The sequence below is a fragment of the Ranitomeya imitator genome, chromosome 3 (genome assembly GCF_032444005.1).
Source record: "Ranitomeya imitator isolate aRanImi1 chromosome 3, aRanImi1.pri, whole genome shotgun sequence".
Taxonomy (NCBI): domain Eukaryota; kingdom Metazoa; phylum Chordata; class Amphibia; order Anura; family Dendrobatidae; genus Ranitomeya; species Ranitomeya imitator.
The window spans coordinates 747,314,973-747,329,757 of NC_091284.1; the positions used below are offsets into that span (position 1 = coordinate 747,314,973).

General features: G+C 40.4%; 1 protein-coding gene across 1 annotated transcript; it reads right to left on the reverse strand.

Annotated features, from left to right (window-relative positions):
- Positions 1-334: 334 nt before the first annotated feature.
- LOC138671053 (kelch-like protein 10) lies at positions 335-14,220 on the reverse strand. The gene is made up of 5 exons (XM_069758922.1): positions 14,075-14,220; positions 9,756-10,263; positions 8,215-8,826; positions 7,407-7,556; positions 335-712 (listed from the first exon to the last, which is right to left on the reverse strand). The coding sequence occupies exons 1-5, from the start codon at positions 14,218-14,220 to the stop codon at positions 350-352; spliced, it is 1,779 nt and encodes a 592-aa protein (XP_069615023.1). The 3' UTR covers positions 335-349.
- Positions 14,221-14,785: the final 565 nt, after the last annotated feature.

Consider the following 14,785-nt stretch of genomic DNA (forward strand, 5'->3'; position numbering starts at 1 on the left):
ACTAGGATGAAAAGCTGAAGTACAAAGTATTCCTAGTTCATCTAAGTCTCATGGATTCCCATAGACTTTCTCAAAGTTCCCCATAGACTTTAATGGCCAAATCTGATCCACAAAACAGATAAGAATAGGAAATGTTCCACAGATATGGATCGGTTTTTAAAACTAATGTGTGTATGGATCAATGAAATTCTTTGGATCTAGGTGCTGTCAGTCATCCCATTTATCCATCTCAGATGTTTGTGTTTAACATTATCCGGATCATGAACTGCAGTACAAATACTATTTCAGTCAGTTTGTTGAATGTTTATTTTTTGCTGGTCTGGTGGATAATGGTGTTACGAATAATACATCACACTGGTAGTAAACCAGTAGAGGAGGACGCTGTGACCATATCTCCGGAGTCGATGTCTGGGCAGGCTGTATAGTCTCTGATGTTGATGAGGCCAGGGACCACACAACAACTTAAGGCACTTCGGTGGATACGCATGTCATGGACATGATACCACTCATTTGCTTTTTCGTCATAACTTTCAACATTTAATGTTGTGCCATATCCGTTGAATCCACCTATAACCAAAAGACGGTCATCTATTACTTCTATTCCAAAGTTGCTGCGTGGTGAGTACATGCTTGGCACGGCATGCCAGGTGTTGTCCACAGTGTTGTACGCCTCTGCACTTGTTAAGTGATTTATTCCATCAAAACCTCCAACCTGAAAAATAAAATAAAGATCATTTGATTTGACTATTTAGGCTATCCTGTCTTTTTTTCTGGCTATTGCGGGGTCTTATTCTACACTGCAATATTTTTATGTATTTAGAATAGGTTATACATGGTTTTATGTGCTGCCCCATAGTGGTTGCTCATCTAATGGGAGCCAATCTTCTGCCCTGCTAGGATTGGGGAACCTTCAGTCAACCTGACAATTTAAGTAACATGGGAACACCCCTTTATATAAGGTCCCTGTGTGACTTAGATCAGGGGTCCCCAACTCCAGTCCTCAAGGCCCACCAACATGTCATGTTTTCAGGATTTCCTTAGTCTTGCCCAGGTAATAATTGCATCACCTGTGCAATGCAAAGGAAATCCTGAAAACATGACCTGTTGGTGGGCCTTGAGGACTGGAGTTGGGGACCCCTGACTTAGATCATAAAGAGGAATCTAATAGAGAATGCCAAGGCATCGGACTCAGATGTGCTTGAAAGTACAGACAAATGCAATCACAAAAGAAGACATTTTGTGTATGAGGCAGCCTTTTTCAAGCCCAGATTGATAACGTGGGACCCTGATTCATCATTTGCTGTTTTTTGTTTTGAATCTTTTTTATGCTGGTGGATTTAGTTCCAAATTCATCAATTGTGGGAAAAATGTTTGTGGGGCTCGTAAGGGATAATATACAGAAGTGCATGGTAGAAAAATTATGATAAGTGATAGTCTGATTTATAATTATTAAGAGGTGAGAAGAAACCTGGACAAAAGGGTTGTTGTAGATATAGTATTTTTATATGTTGCCCAGGCATTTAACACTGTCCCACATAATGGGTACAGTGGCATGTAAAAGGTTGTGCACCCCTGATTAAAATTACTGTTATTGTGAACAATTAAGCATGTTGAAGATGAAATGATCTCTAAAAGGCCTAAAGTTAAAAGTGACACATTTCCTTGTATTTTAGGCAAGCAATATAAACATTTTCATCTTTTACATTTTAAAAAGGTTGAAATGGGAAAATGGGCAGATGCAAATGGTTGAGCACCCTGAATGGCTAGTACCTAGTAGTACCCCCTTTTTGAAAGTATCACAGCTTGCAAACACTTTCTGTAGCCAGTCAAGAGTCTTTAAATTCATGTTTAATGGATTTTAATTCATTCTTCCTTGAAAGAAATTATTCCAATTCTGTAAGATTCCCGGGTCGTCTTCCATGCACTGCTATTTTGAGGACTAGCCACAGATTTTCAATGATGTTCAGATCGGGGGACTGAGAGGGCCATTGTAACACCTTCAGCTTGCTCCTTTTGAGGTATTCTATTGTGGATTTTGACTTGTGCTTATGGTCATTACCCATTTGTAGAAGCCAACCTCTTTTCAATTTCAGCTCTTTTACAGATGCATCAATAATTTGTTAAAATTTCATTGAATCCATTCTTCCCCATCTGTAAAATGGTCGCCATGCCATTGGCTGCAACACAATCCCAAAACATGGTTGATCGACTCCCATGCTTAATGGTTGGCAAGATGTTCTTTCCCTGTAATTCTGTGGCTTTTTTCTCCACATATTGATCATTGTGACCAAAGAGTTAATTTGCATACTATTAATGCTGAATTTTTGGTGAGGATGCAGGAGAGGTTTTCTCCTGATGACTCTTCCATGAAGACCATATTTGTGAAGGTGTGTCTAAACAGTAGAATAATGTCCAACAATGCCAGATTTTGCTAAATCTTTCTGAAGGTCTTGTGACGGTTCTGATTTGCCTCTTTAGCAATCCTACAAGCAGCTCTCACTGAAATTTTGCTTGGTCTTCCAGAACTTATCTTGACCTTCGTTGTTAATATTAACTGCCATTTCTTAATTACATTTCAACCTGAGGAAAGGGCAGCTTGATAACGCTTTGCTATCTTCTTATAGCCTTCTCCTGCTTCGTGGGCCTCCACTATTTTCATCTTCAGAGTGCTAGGCAGCTGCTTAGAAGAACCCATAGCTGCCGTTTTTTGGCACAAGGTTAGAGGGAGCAGGGAAAGGTGCACCACATGGCCTTTTCTGACAATGATAGTGAACAAGCTGTAACCCTACAGGCTAATTAGGGTCTGAAACCTAGGTCAAAGTTATCTGAGCACACAAACTTTTGCATCAGACCTTTTTTTTTTTGCAATTTTTTAAATGAAAATAATGACAATATATGCAGTCCATGGAAGATCTTCATAAGTTACATGCTGACTTGGAGAAACTGAGCGTGAATCCACAAGGCAGATTGGGTTCAATGTGGAAAAATGTAAAATTATGCAGATGGAAACTAATAAAATGTGAGCTTCATAAGTTTCAGGGAGAGTAAAACTAGAAGAGTCACTTGTAGAAAAGGAACTGAGTGTACTTGTTCCTCACAGACTAAATAGTATAACACAATATCAATCAGCAGCTTCTAAGGTCAGTGGGATATTGTCATACAGATGTCGTCATAGTTAACAGAACACAGATACCACAAAAAAAATTATATCTGACAACTAAGTTTTTTGTATAGTTCATCTGAGCTTGGCTACATCTGTATATTAAATGAGCCATGGACCTGCGAGACAAGGACTTAATACTATCACTTTTCAAAGCATTAGTGCGACCTCATCTGGAATATGCCGCTCAGTTCTGGGCACTATTCCAATTCATATAAAGGATGCCCTGGAGCTGGAAAAAGATCAAAGAGCCACAAAACTGGGGAATGGAGGATCTTAGTTATGAACAAAAGATAAAAACAATTATGTTCACATTTCTTGAGAAGAGATATCTAAGGGGGGGACGTGATAAACTTTTACAAACACATAAATGGCCCAGACAAAAAATATGCTGTTTCGTATAAAATCCCTCAAAAGACAAGAGGGCAGTCCCTCCACTTAGAAAACGAAAGGTACAATCTGCAGAGGAGACAGGCTTTCTATACTATAAGAACTATTAATCTTTTCAATAGTCTGGCCACTTTAAGTAGCTTTTCTCATACACCTGGCATACACCTGGCTATGAAGTTCAAAGCTCAGTGAGGTTAGAAAACCAAAAAAAGTGCTTTAGTAAGTCAGTAAAATGTAGGTAGGAGTATTTAAAACAAGACAATGATAAGGGTGCCCATACTTATGCACCTGTCAAATTTTGTTTGAATGCAAATTGCACATTTTCTGTTGCAATAAACCTCATTTCAAGGCAGAAACATTACTGTGTCCAACAGTTATTAGATATATGAAACTGAAATAGCTGTTGCAAAAAAAAAACAATTTTTATAAAACATTAAGCTTAAGATTAATAGGGGTGCCCAAACTTTTTCATATAACTGTACCATAAGACAAAAACGAAAAGTGAGTTACAAAAATGCAAATGATGAAGCGAGGCCATCGTTTTCAAAGTAAGAAATATGTTCTAGAATTGTAAAATTCTGATTGATGAATTGGTCAGCTTGTACATTTTTGGGATTTGCTTCATGTCCATTAATAACAGGTTTTAAATATAACTAGCTGAAGAGCCCGGCGTTGCCTGGGCATAGTAAATATCTGTGGTTAGTTATAGCACCTCACTTCTCTTATTTTCCCATCACGCCTCTCATTTTCCCAATCACATCTCTCATTTTCTCCCTTACACCTCTCATTTTCCCCCTCACTCCTCTTATTTTCTCCCTCACTCCTCTCATTCCCCCCTAACACTTGTCATTTCGACCTCACATCTGTCATTTTCCGATCACTCCACTATTTTCCCTCACTCCACTATTTTCCCTCACTCCTCTCATTTTGCACTCGCACCTTTTCATTTTCACCTCACACCCCTCATTTTCACCTCACACCTCTCATTTTCCCCTCAGTATATACATGTTTGTCATCTCCCTTATATATAGTATACACCTGTATGTCATCTCCCCTGCATATAGTATATACCTGTATGTCATCTCCCCTGTAAATAGTATATGCCTGCTGTATGTCATCTCCCCTGTATATAGTATATACCAGTGTGTCATCTCCTCCTGTATATAGTATATACCTGTGTGTCATCTCCCCTGTATATAGTATATATGTGTGTGTCCTCTCCTCCTGTATATAGTATATACCTGTGTGTCATCTCCCCTGTATATAGTATATACCAGTGTGTCATCTCCTCCTGTATATAGTATATACCTGTGTGTCATCTCCCCTGTATATAGTATATATGTGTGTGTGTCATCTCCCCTGTATATAGTATATACCTGTGTCATCTCTCCTGTATATAGTATATACCTGTGTCATCTCCTCCTGTATATAGTTTATATCTGTGTCATCTCCCCTGTTTATAGCATATATATGTGTCATCTCCTCCTGTATATAGTATATACCTTTGTGATCTCCTCCTGTATATAGTATATATCTGTATGTCATCTCCTCCTGTATTAGACCGCGTTTACACGTTATTTGCTCAGTATTTTTACCTCAGTATTTGTAAGCTAAATTCGCAGCCTGATAAATCCCCAGCCAACAGAACCCCCCCCCCCCCTGGCAGTATATATTAGCTCACACATACACATAATAGACAGGTCATGTGACTGACAGCTGCTGTATTTCCTATATGGTACAGTTGTTCCTCTTGTAGTTTGTCTGCTTTGTTGTGAATTCTGTGGCAGAGTTCACTCCTGTGGTCACAAGTGGTACTTCGGCTGATTCTCTCTGGGAGCTTCCGTTTGTGGAGGAAAGTGGTACTGCAGCTTCTGCGTTTCCTCCCTCAGGTGATCTGGGGAGCTCGTTAGCTGCTTCTCTACTTAACTCCACCTAATGCTTTGATCCATGCTTCCTGTCAATGTTCCAGTGTTGGACTTGTGTATCTCTGGATCATTCCTGTGGCCTGCTGCTCTGCATAGCTAAGTGCTTCTTTGCTATTTGTTGCTATTTTTTCTGTCCAGCTTGTCTATTTGTTTTGCTGGAAGCTCTGGGACGCAAGGGGTGTACCTCGTACCGAGGGTCTTTTTGCGTGGTTTTCTTTAGGGTTTTGTGTAGACCGTAAAGTTATCTTTCCTATCCTCGTTCTGTCTAGAATATCGGGCCTCACTTTGCTGAATCTATTTCATCCCTACGTTTGTCTTTTCATCTTACTCACAGTCATTATATGTGGGGGGCTGCCTTTTCCTTTGGGGTATTTCTCTGAGGCAAGGTAGGCTTATTTTTCTATCTTCAGGCTAGTTAGTTTCTCAGGCTGTGCCGAGTTGCATAGGTAGCGTTAGGCGCAATCCACAGCTGCCTCTAGTTGTGTTTGGAGAGGATCAGGAACTGCAGAGTTCCCACGTCTCAGAGCTCGTTCTATTATTTTGGGTTATTGTCAGATCACTGTATGTGCTCTGATCGCTATATACATTGTGTTACTGAATTGCCTATCACAACACTGCTTATTAATCAGATTTTTATTTTTGAAGGATAATACCAGACTTGTGCGTGTTTTAGGGCGAGTTTCATGTGTCAAGTTGTGTGTGTTGAGTTGCGTGTGGCGACATACATGTAGTGACTTTTGTGAGATGAGTTTTGTGTGGCGACATGCGTGTAGCAACATTTTGTGTGTCGAGTTGCATGTGACAGGTTAGTGTAGCAAGTTGTGTGCAGCAAGTTTTGCGCGTTGCGAGTTTTATGTGTGGTGCGTTTTGAGTATGTGCAAGTTTTGTGTGAGGCAACTTTTGCATGTGCTGCAACTTTTGTGCATGTGGCAATTTTTCCGCGTGTGCAAGTTTTGCGTGTGGCGAAATTTCCATGAGGTGAGTTTTGCATGAGCCTAGTTTTGCCTGAGCCTAGTTTTGCATGTGGCGAGTTTTGCGCGTGCTGAATTTTGAGGGGCGACTTTTGTGTTTCGACTTTTATGTGGCGATGTTGGTGTATGTGTGGTGAAATGTGTGCTGAGGGTGATATATGTGTTCAAGCACGTGGTAGTGTGTGGCGCATTTTGTGTGTGTGCTCATATTCCCGTGTGTGGTGAGTATCCCATGTCGGGGCCCCACCTTAGCAACTGTACGGTATATACTCTTTGGCGCCATCGCTCTCACTCTTTAAGTCCCCCTTTTTCACATCTGGCAGCTGTCAATTTGCCTCCAACACTTTTCCTTTCACTTTTTCCCCATTATGTAGATAGGGGCAAAATTGTTTGGTGAATTGGAACGCGCGGGGTTAAAATTTTGCCTCACAACATAGCCTATGATGCTCTCAGGGTCCAGACGTGTGACTGTGCAAAATTTTATGGCTGTAGCTGCGACGGTGCAGATGCCAATCCCAGACATACACACACACACACACATTCAGCTTTATATATTAGATATACCTGTAAGTCATCTCCCCTGTATATAGTATATACCTGTATGTCATCTCCTCCTGTATATAATATATAGCTGTATACCATCTCCCCTGTATATAGTATATACCTGTATGCCATCTCCTCCTGGCTGTCAATTTGCCTCCAACACTTTTCCTTTCACTTTTTCCCCATTATGTAGATAGGGGCAAAATTGTTTGGTGAATTGGAACGCGCGGGGTTAAAATTTTGCCTCACAACATAGCCTATGACGCTCTCGGGGTCCAGATATGTGACTGTTCAAAATGTTGTGGCTGTAGCTGCGATGGTGCAGATGCCAATCCCGGACATACACACACACACACACACACACACACACACACACACACACACACATTCAGCTTTATATAGTAGATTAGTCCATACCACATATACTTTTTCTCCATAGGCAACAACTCCCAGTCCTCTGCGTCGACTCCTCATTGGAGAAATTATACTCCACTGCATGGTATCAAGGTTGTACATCTCAGCAGTGTTCAAGCACTCGTTCTCATTGACTCCTCCACATATATAGATCTGTGAAAAAAATAATAATAGTCATAAATTTTATACATGTGATTTTTTATACATAAAGAAGGAACTACCAAAATGTACTAGCATCTCAATAGAATAGTAGAATTAGAGAACAAGAATAAGGAAGTAACCATCAAGTGTGTTGCTTCTGGGTGTGATAAAGGGAACCTGTCTGTTGACCATGCTATCCAAACCATGGACAGCTGGAATCAGAGCCAGGCTGCATAATTATAGGTTTGCTTTAAAATATTAACCACTCTAGGTGATTGAGAGGTTTGTCCCAAGGTACACCTATGGGAGAGACCTATCAGTTAACTAGAGTAGTGAAGAGAGAAGTGGTCAGACCAGTCTCGTCTGCAGCCTGGATCTTTGAATTCTGTTTTCTCTAAAATGCTAGAGCTTTACAGAGTAGAATGTGCATTCCTGAGTGTGTGTCACATTAATAAGGCTGTATTTGCATCACAGAACTCAATAGGGGTTCAATACAGTCCTAGGAGACCTCCAAGTGTCATACGTGTTATTTTCAAGCAACTAGGTCCTTTGCAATATTGAGATTTAAGGCGAATTTAAAAATCTAACCTTTGGGGAAAATTTAGAGATGTTGTCAAATTTGAATTTCACGCGATCCGCTTATATCTAATTAGGATGACTATCTCCTTACCTTATCATTAAGTGTGGTGGCACTTGCATCACTTCTTTGCTCATTCATAGGGGCAATCAAACTCCACTGGTTGGTTTCTGGCTCGTATCGTTCAGCAGTGTTCAGACGAAAATGGCCATCAAAGCCTCCCATTGCATAGATTTGTTCATCCAGAATTGTAACACTGACATTACATCTCTTTGAATGCATCGGTGCTACTTGCTTCCATGCTTTCATGACTGGGTTAAAACGTGTTACATCGTTACAATAATTCACACTATCAAATCCACCAATAAGGTACAAATAGCCGTTTAAGTATGCTGTTCCATGATAGGCTCTTAGACTTTCTTCTTCACATGTAACATTGATCCATCTGTCAGCACGAGCATCATATGATTCCATGGCATTGGTTAGTCCACGTTCCCTCCAACCACCAATGGCAAACAAGACTGCATAAGGAAGACGGGGTCTGCTCATAGGACTTTGAAAAACAGAGGGGCTATTAACATAGTGGTTAAACATGGCTAGCAAAGCATTAATTAGACTATGTTTACAGTCTTCATTGTCTCGTATATAGATGTTGGATTTGACATTGTTGCCATAATATTCGGTGGGCATGAAGGCAAAGCGAACCTGGAAAGATATTTAATGGTTACTATTGCTCAAAAAAAGCTGTTAATAAATCAATAACACAAAAAACATTGTAATATTTTGTCAAAGAAATATGCCTTTTTCTCCACCTGTTAGCCTTTTCTAATACCCTTTGCCTCCTGAACTTATTTAACTCATGTAGAAAAATCTGTCTCATTCAAAAGATTGTCAATTCATCGAGGGATCATAATACAGTGGACCATTAAGTCTATTGGAGGGAGAGAGGGAGAAAGGGTGTGGAAAATAGTGAAAGAAAGAGGTGCCGCTTCTTTGTAGTAAGCACCCCCCCCCCCCACGCCACCCTCTTGTACTGGACTCACAGCTACACTGCTCTCTACTGCTATATAATGTCCTCTGTGATGCTGCAGCTTCTGTCCACATTCTACAAAGTGATAGGGGAACATGAATCCCTATTGTCTCTCTTGTCTCCATGTACCATGTAGAGGAGACATCATATCAGCTAGTCTACTCCCAATAGCTCATAGACACCTGGAATTTATATATGGGAAACTTAGTGAAAATGCAGAATAAAAGTCATACAATCGCCAGAAATAATGTTATTTCTGATGTACACACAAATGACGGCTTATTTTGAAGTCAGCTGAGAAGACAGGTGTGCTTTAATAAAAGATAACCAATTGTTTCTTGCAAAACAATAAAAAGTATGATAAAGGCAACGAGAAAAATGTGAAATCAAATACATCTACTGTACTAAGCGGAAATTTGTACAGTATATCTCTATCTATCTATCTAAGCCCGAATGTGAACATAAAGCATCAATGTAGGTGGCATAGTGCTTAGTAAAAAAACAAACATTCAACAGCACGTTTTTCTTCTTCTGAACCAATGGTCAGACCTTCACTGATATCAGCTACATGTTTCAACCAGCTTTTGTTCAGAATATTTTTAACTCTAGGTGAAGACTTCATGATTGGAAGAAGATCTGAGATATACTGTTGCCGGCTTGCTGGGTTATAATTGATCCACTTTATGATAGCTTCAAAGGCAGCTTCCTCGTGTTTAACATTAAGCTCATCTTTCTCTAAAAGACCTTTCAGTTCGGTAGCTGACAGTTCAGGAAACTCATCTGAGGTCTTCATTATATTTTCAAAATTATGCAAGATGTAAGAATATGCCTTCTGGTGAAGCTTGGGGCAATAGTAATACTCAGTAAACTTGTAGATACCAATACTATTTCCTGGGCACAGTTGGTTTATCATGAAATCACAACATCGTTGAATAAGATCTAGAATGTTGAAGTAATCTGCCGCAATAAAGAGATTTTCCACATTGTCGGCATTGATTGGGACAGTCTGTGTATAGGCATACTCTAGAATAAAGTTCATTATCTCTGGAGAGAAGCCAGATATCTCATATGCCTTATCTTCACTGTTGTCCCAGCTGTTTGTGAACAATGCTCTGCAATTAGAAAGAATGTAGAGATAAAAGCATGATCTAGGTGAAAATTGCATTTACCTACAAGAAACTATTAAATGGAACAATATACATTAAAAGTCAAAACCTTGATTTAAGGTGAATGGAATTTGCCTCAAATTTTTACAAAAACTTGCCCAAATACAGATATCTAGAATTCTCTTTGGGTCAATCCAGCAAAATGTTGTCCGTCCAGCCACCATGTTTTAGATTATAAATAACCAGGAAGGGTTTAAAAATATACACATCCGTCCCTTACATACAGTGGGGCAAAAAAGTATTTAGTCAGTCAGCAATAGTGCAAGTTCCACCACTTAAAAAGATGAGAGGCATCTGTAATTTACATCATAGGTAGACCTCAACTATGGGAGACAAACTGAGAAAAAAAAATCCAGAAAATCACATTGTCTGTTTTTTTAACATTTTATTTGCATATTATGGTGGAAAATAAGTATTTGGTCAGAAACAAACAATCAAGATTTCAGGCTCTCACAGACCTGTAACTTCTTCTTTAAGAGTCTCCTCTTTCCTCCACTCATTACCTGTAGTAATGGCACCTGTTTAAACTTGTTATCAGTATAAAAAGACACCTGTGCACACCCTCAAACAGTCTGACTCCAAACTCCACTATGGTGAAGACCAAAGAGCTGTCAAAGGACACCAGAAACAAAATTGTAGCCCTGCACCAGGCTGGGAAGACTGAATCTGCAATAGCCAACCAGCTTGGAGTGAAGAAATCAACAGTGGGAGCAATAATTAGAAAATGGAAGACATACAAGACCACTGATAATCTCCCTCGATCTGGGGCTCCACGCAAAATCCCACCCCGTGGGGTCAGAATGATCACAAGAACGGTGAGCAAAAATCCCAGAACCACGCGGGGGGACCTAGTGAATGAACTGCAGAGAGCTGGGACCAATGTAACAAAGGCTACCATCAGTAACACACTACGCCACCATGGACTCAGATCCTGCAGTGCCAGACGTGTCCCACTGCTTAAGCCAGTACATGTCCGGGCCCATCTGAAGTTTGCTAGAGAGCATTTGGATGATCCAGAGGAGTTTTGGGAGAATGTCCTATGGTCTGATGAAACCAAACTGGAACTGTTTGGTAAAAACACAACTTGTCGTGTTTGGAGGAAAAAGAATACTGAGTTGCATCCATCAAACACCATACCTACTGTAAAGCATGGTGGTGGAAACATCATGCTTTGGGGCTGTTTCTCTGCAAAGGGGCCAGGACGACTGATCTGGGTACATGAAAGAATGAATGGGGCCATGTATCGTGAGATTTTGAGTGCAAACCTCCTTCCATCAGCAAGGGCATTGAAGATGAAACGTGGCTGGGTCTTTCAACATGACAATGATCCAAAGCACACCGCCAGGGCAACGAAGGAGTGGCTTCGTAAGAAGCATTTCAAGGTCCTGGAGTGGCCTAGCCAGTCTCCAGATCTCAACCCTATAGAAAACCTTTGGAGGGAGTTGAAAGTCCGTGTTGCCAAGCGAAACGCCAAAAACATCACTGCTCTAGAGGAGATCTGCATGGAGGAATGGGCCAACATACCAACAACAGTGTGTGGCAACCTTGTGAAGACTTACAGAAAACGTTTGACCTCTGTCATTGCCAACAAAGGATATATTACAAAGTATTGAGATGAAATTTTGTTTCTGACCAAATACTTATTTTCCACCATAATATGCAAATAAAATGTTAAAAAAACAGACAATGTGATTTTCTGGATTTTTTTTTCTCAGTTTGTCTCCCATAGTTGAGGTCTACCTATGATGTAAATTACAGACGCCTCTCATCTTTTTAAGTGGTGGAACTTGCACTATTGCTGACTGACTAAATACTTTTTTGCCCCACTGTATCCTGATGCCCTTATCTTGTCCAGTCTTCATTGGACCATCTTTGGAGTCTTCTGGGGCTCTACTATCTTCACCATTTTATACAAACACCATCTTCAGCACCATCTGTGGTGACTAGGCCCCGTAATGTCATGATCACGCAGGGCTGGTTAAGTATATATTTTTTATTCCTTTTTTAACCTATTTTTAATATGTTTTGGTGCCTGGAGAAACCTCAGAGCATAGTAATTCTCACTCCATTCACACAGCTTAAATTCCATACAAATGAAATTTCTTGAAGAAATTTAAGCAAAGCTGCGAATTTTACATTTTTCCCAAATTTGCCCATCTCTAGTTAAAGGGGTCCCCTAGAATTTCTGGCCTTTCCTTATGATGTCAATGTTTGGGTTTTTTTTAGGTCACACTAGAGTCTGAAAGCATTCTAGAGTGATTTGACCCTCTTAATGAACATGAAAGGGCCCGTGAGTTCTGTTGTTTAGTGAGGGTTTCGTATTGCTGAAATAATTAATTCTGGAAAATCCTAATAGCCATAGAATTAGAGTTTACAGCCAATCGTGAACATTTTCATAAAATTACATTTCGCTGTGAGCATCTTAAATACTATAATATAATAATAATAATAATAATTTTATTTATATAGCGCCAACATATTCCGCAGCGCTTTACAAATTATAGAGGGGACTTGTACAGACAATAGACATTACAGCATAACAGAAATACAGTTCAAAACAGATACCAGGAAGAGTGAGGGCCCTGCTCGCAAGCTTACAAACTATGGGGAAAAGGGGAGACACGAGAGGTGGATGGTAACAATTGCTTTAGTTATTCGGACCAGCTATAGTGTAAGGCTCAGGTGTTCATGTAAAGCTGCATGAACCAGTTACCTGCCTAAGTATGTAGCAGTACAGACACAGAGGGCTAATACTGCATAAAGTGTATGAGAACATGATGCGAGGAACCTTTTTTTTTTTTTTTTTTATTATAAATAGGCCACACAGGGATCGTTAGGTTAATGCATTGAGGCGGTAGGCCAGTCTGAACAAATGAGTTTTTAGGGCACGCTTAAAACTGTGGGGATTGGGGATTAATCGTATTAACCTAGGTAGTGCATTCCAAAGAATCGGCGCAGCACGTGTAAAGTCTTGGAGACGGGAGTGGGAGGTTCTGATTATTGAGGATGCTAACCTGAGGTCATTAGCGGAGCGGAGGGCACGGGTAGGGTGGTAGACTGATACCAGGGAGGAGATGTAGGGTGGTGCTGAGCCATGGAGTGCTTTGTGGATGAGGGTAGTAGTTTTGTACTGGATTCTGGAGTGGATGGGTAGCCAGTGTAATGACTGGCACAGGGTAGAGGCATCGGTGTAACGGTTGGTGAGGAATATGATCCTGGCTGCAGCATTCAGGACAGATTGGAGCGGGGAGAGTTTTGCAAGAGGGAGGCCGATTAGTAGAGAGTTACAATAGTCCAGACGAGAATGAATAAGTGAAACAGTCAGAGTTTTTGCAGAGTCGAAAGTAAGAAAAGGGCGAATTCTAGAAATGTTTTTGAGATGCAGGTAAGAAGAGCGAGCCAGTGATCGGATGTAGGGGGTGAATGAAAGGTCAGAATCAAGGATGACCCCAAGGCAGCGGGCATGTTGCTTTGGAGTAATGGTGGAACCGCACACGGAGATGGCAATGTCAGGCAAAGGTAGGTTAGTAGAGGGAGAGAACACGAGGAGTTCAGTTTTTGACAGGTTTAGTTTCAGATAGAGGGAGGACATGATGTTAGAGACAGCAGTAAGACAATCACTGGTGTTTTCTAAAAAGGTCGGTGTGATATCGGGAGCAGAAGTGTATAATTGGGTGTCGTCAGCATAGAGATGGTACTGGAAACCAAATCTACTGATTGTTTGTCCAATAGGGGCAGTATACTGACAAATACTGACCTAAAGTAAGGACTGCAGCCACATAGGATAATCTTATGAGCATTGAACTCTACATCGCCAACTTTGATGACAATGTCACACAGCTTGCCCTCCATTCTAAGCTCATTAAAGATATTGAAAGCCACAGGGATCATTTTGCTTTCCATGTTGCTGGTGTAAAAGCTTTCCTAAGGATCAATTGTGAATTGATGGTGGCCTATCCTGTCACTGCGTCTTCTAGTCTCCAAGCTGTTCAGCTAATGGAATCAAAATCTGATGTTTCTTTATGACATCACAATCTGCATTGTGTGTTGGAATTCTGAATGGAATGACCATAGAGTAATACAGGAGTCCCATCTAATTACTTGTATCAGAGTTCCATAATCCCCCATTTAATCTCATCTAACGTTCCATAATAATCTATGTTCTAGCTATCTACATTATTTTTTGCTTCGATTCATATCACTGATCTGATAGACTTTTCTTCCATTCAGCCGTTTATTATATTTCTGTCTCTATTGTGTACACTTGGAGCCAATCTCTATAAATCAAAGAAACAGAGCCACAAAGTATCATCAGCTGTGTTTCTGACAGACCTGACCCATTCATGTAATACACGGTACTTAGTTTAAATGTATTCCATGTAGTGCACCATTTACATACAATGTATGGATGGCTGCTATTTTCCTTGGTGATCATAGCTTTCTGCCATGATAAGGGCCGCGCTTAGTT

Bases quoted from the DNA above. Each gene is read 5' to 3' on its own strand.
- LOC138671053 (XM_069758922.1), bottom strand. From the start codon at position 14,220: ATGGAAAGCAAAATGATCCCTGTGGCTTTCAATATCTTTAATGAGCTT. The intron at 7,557-8,214 runs GTAAGGAGATAG...TTTTTTTCACAG, and splicing joins CCACCACACTTAATGATAAG to ATCTATATATGTGGAGGAGT. The intron at 713-7,406 runs GTATGGACTAAT...TTTATTTTTCAG, and splicing joins ATGGAGAAAAAGTATATGTG to GTTGGAGGTTTTGATGGAAT.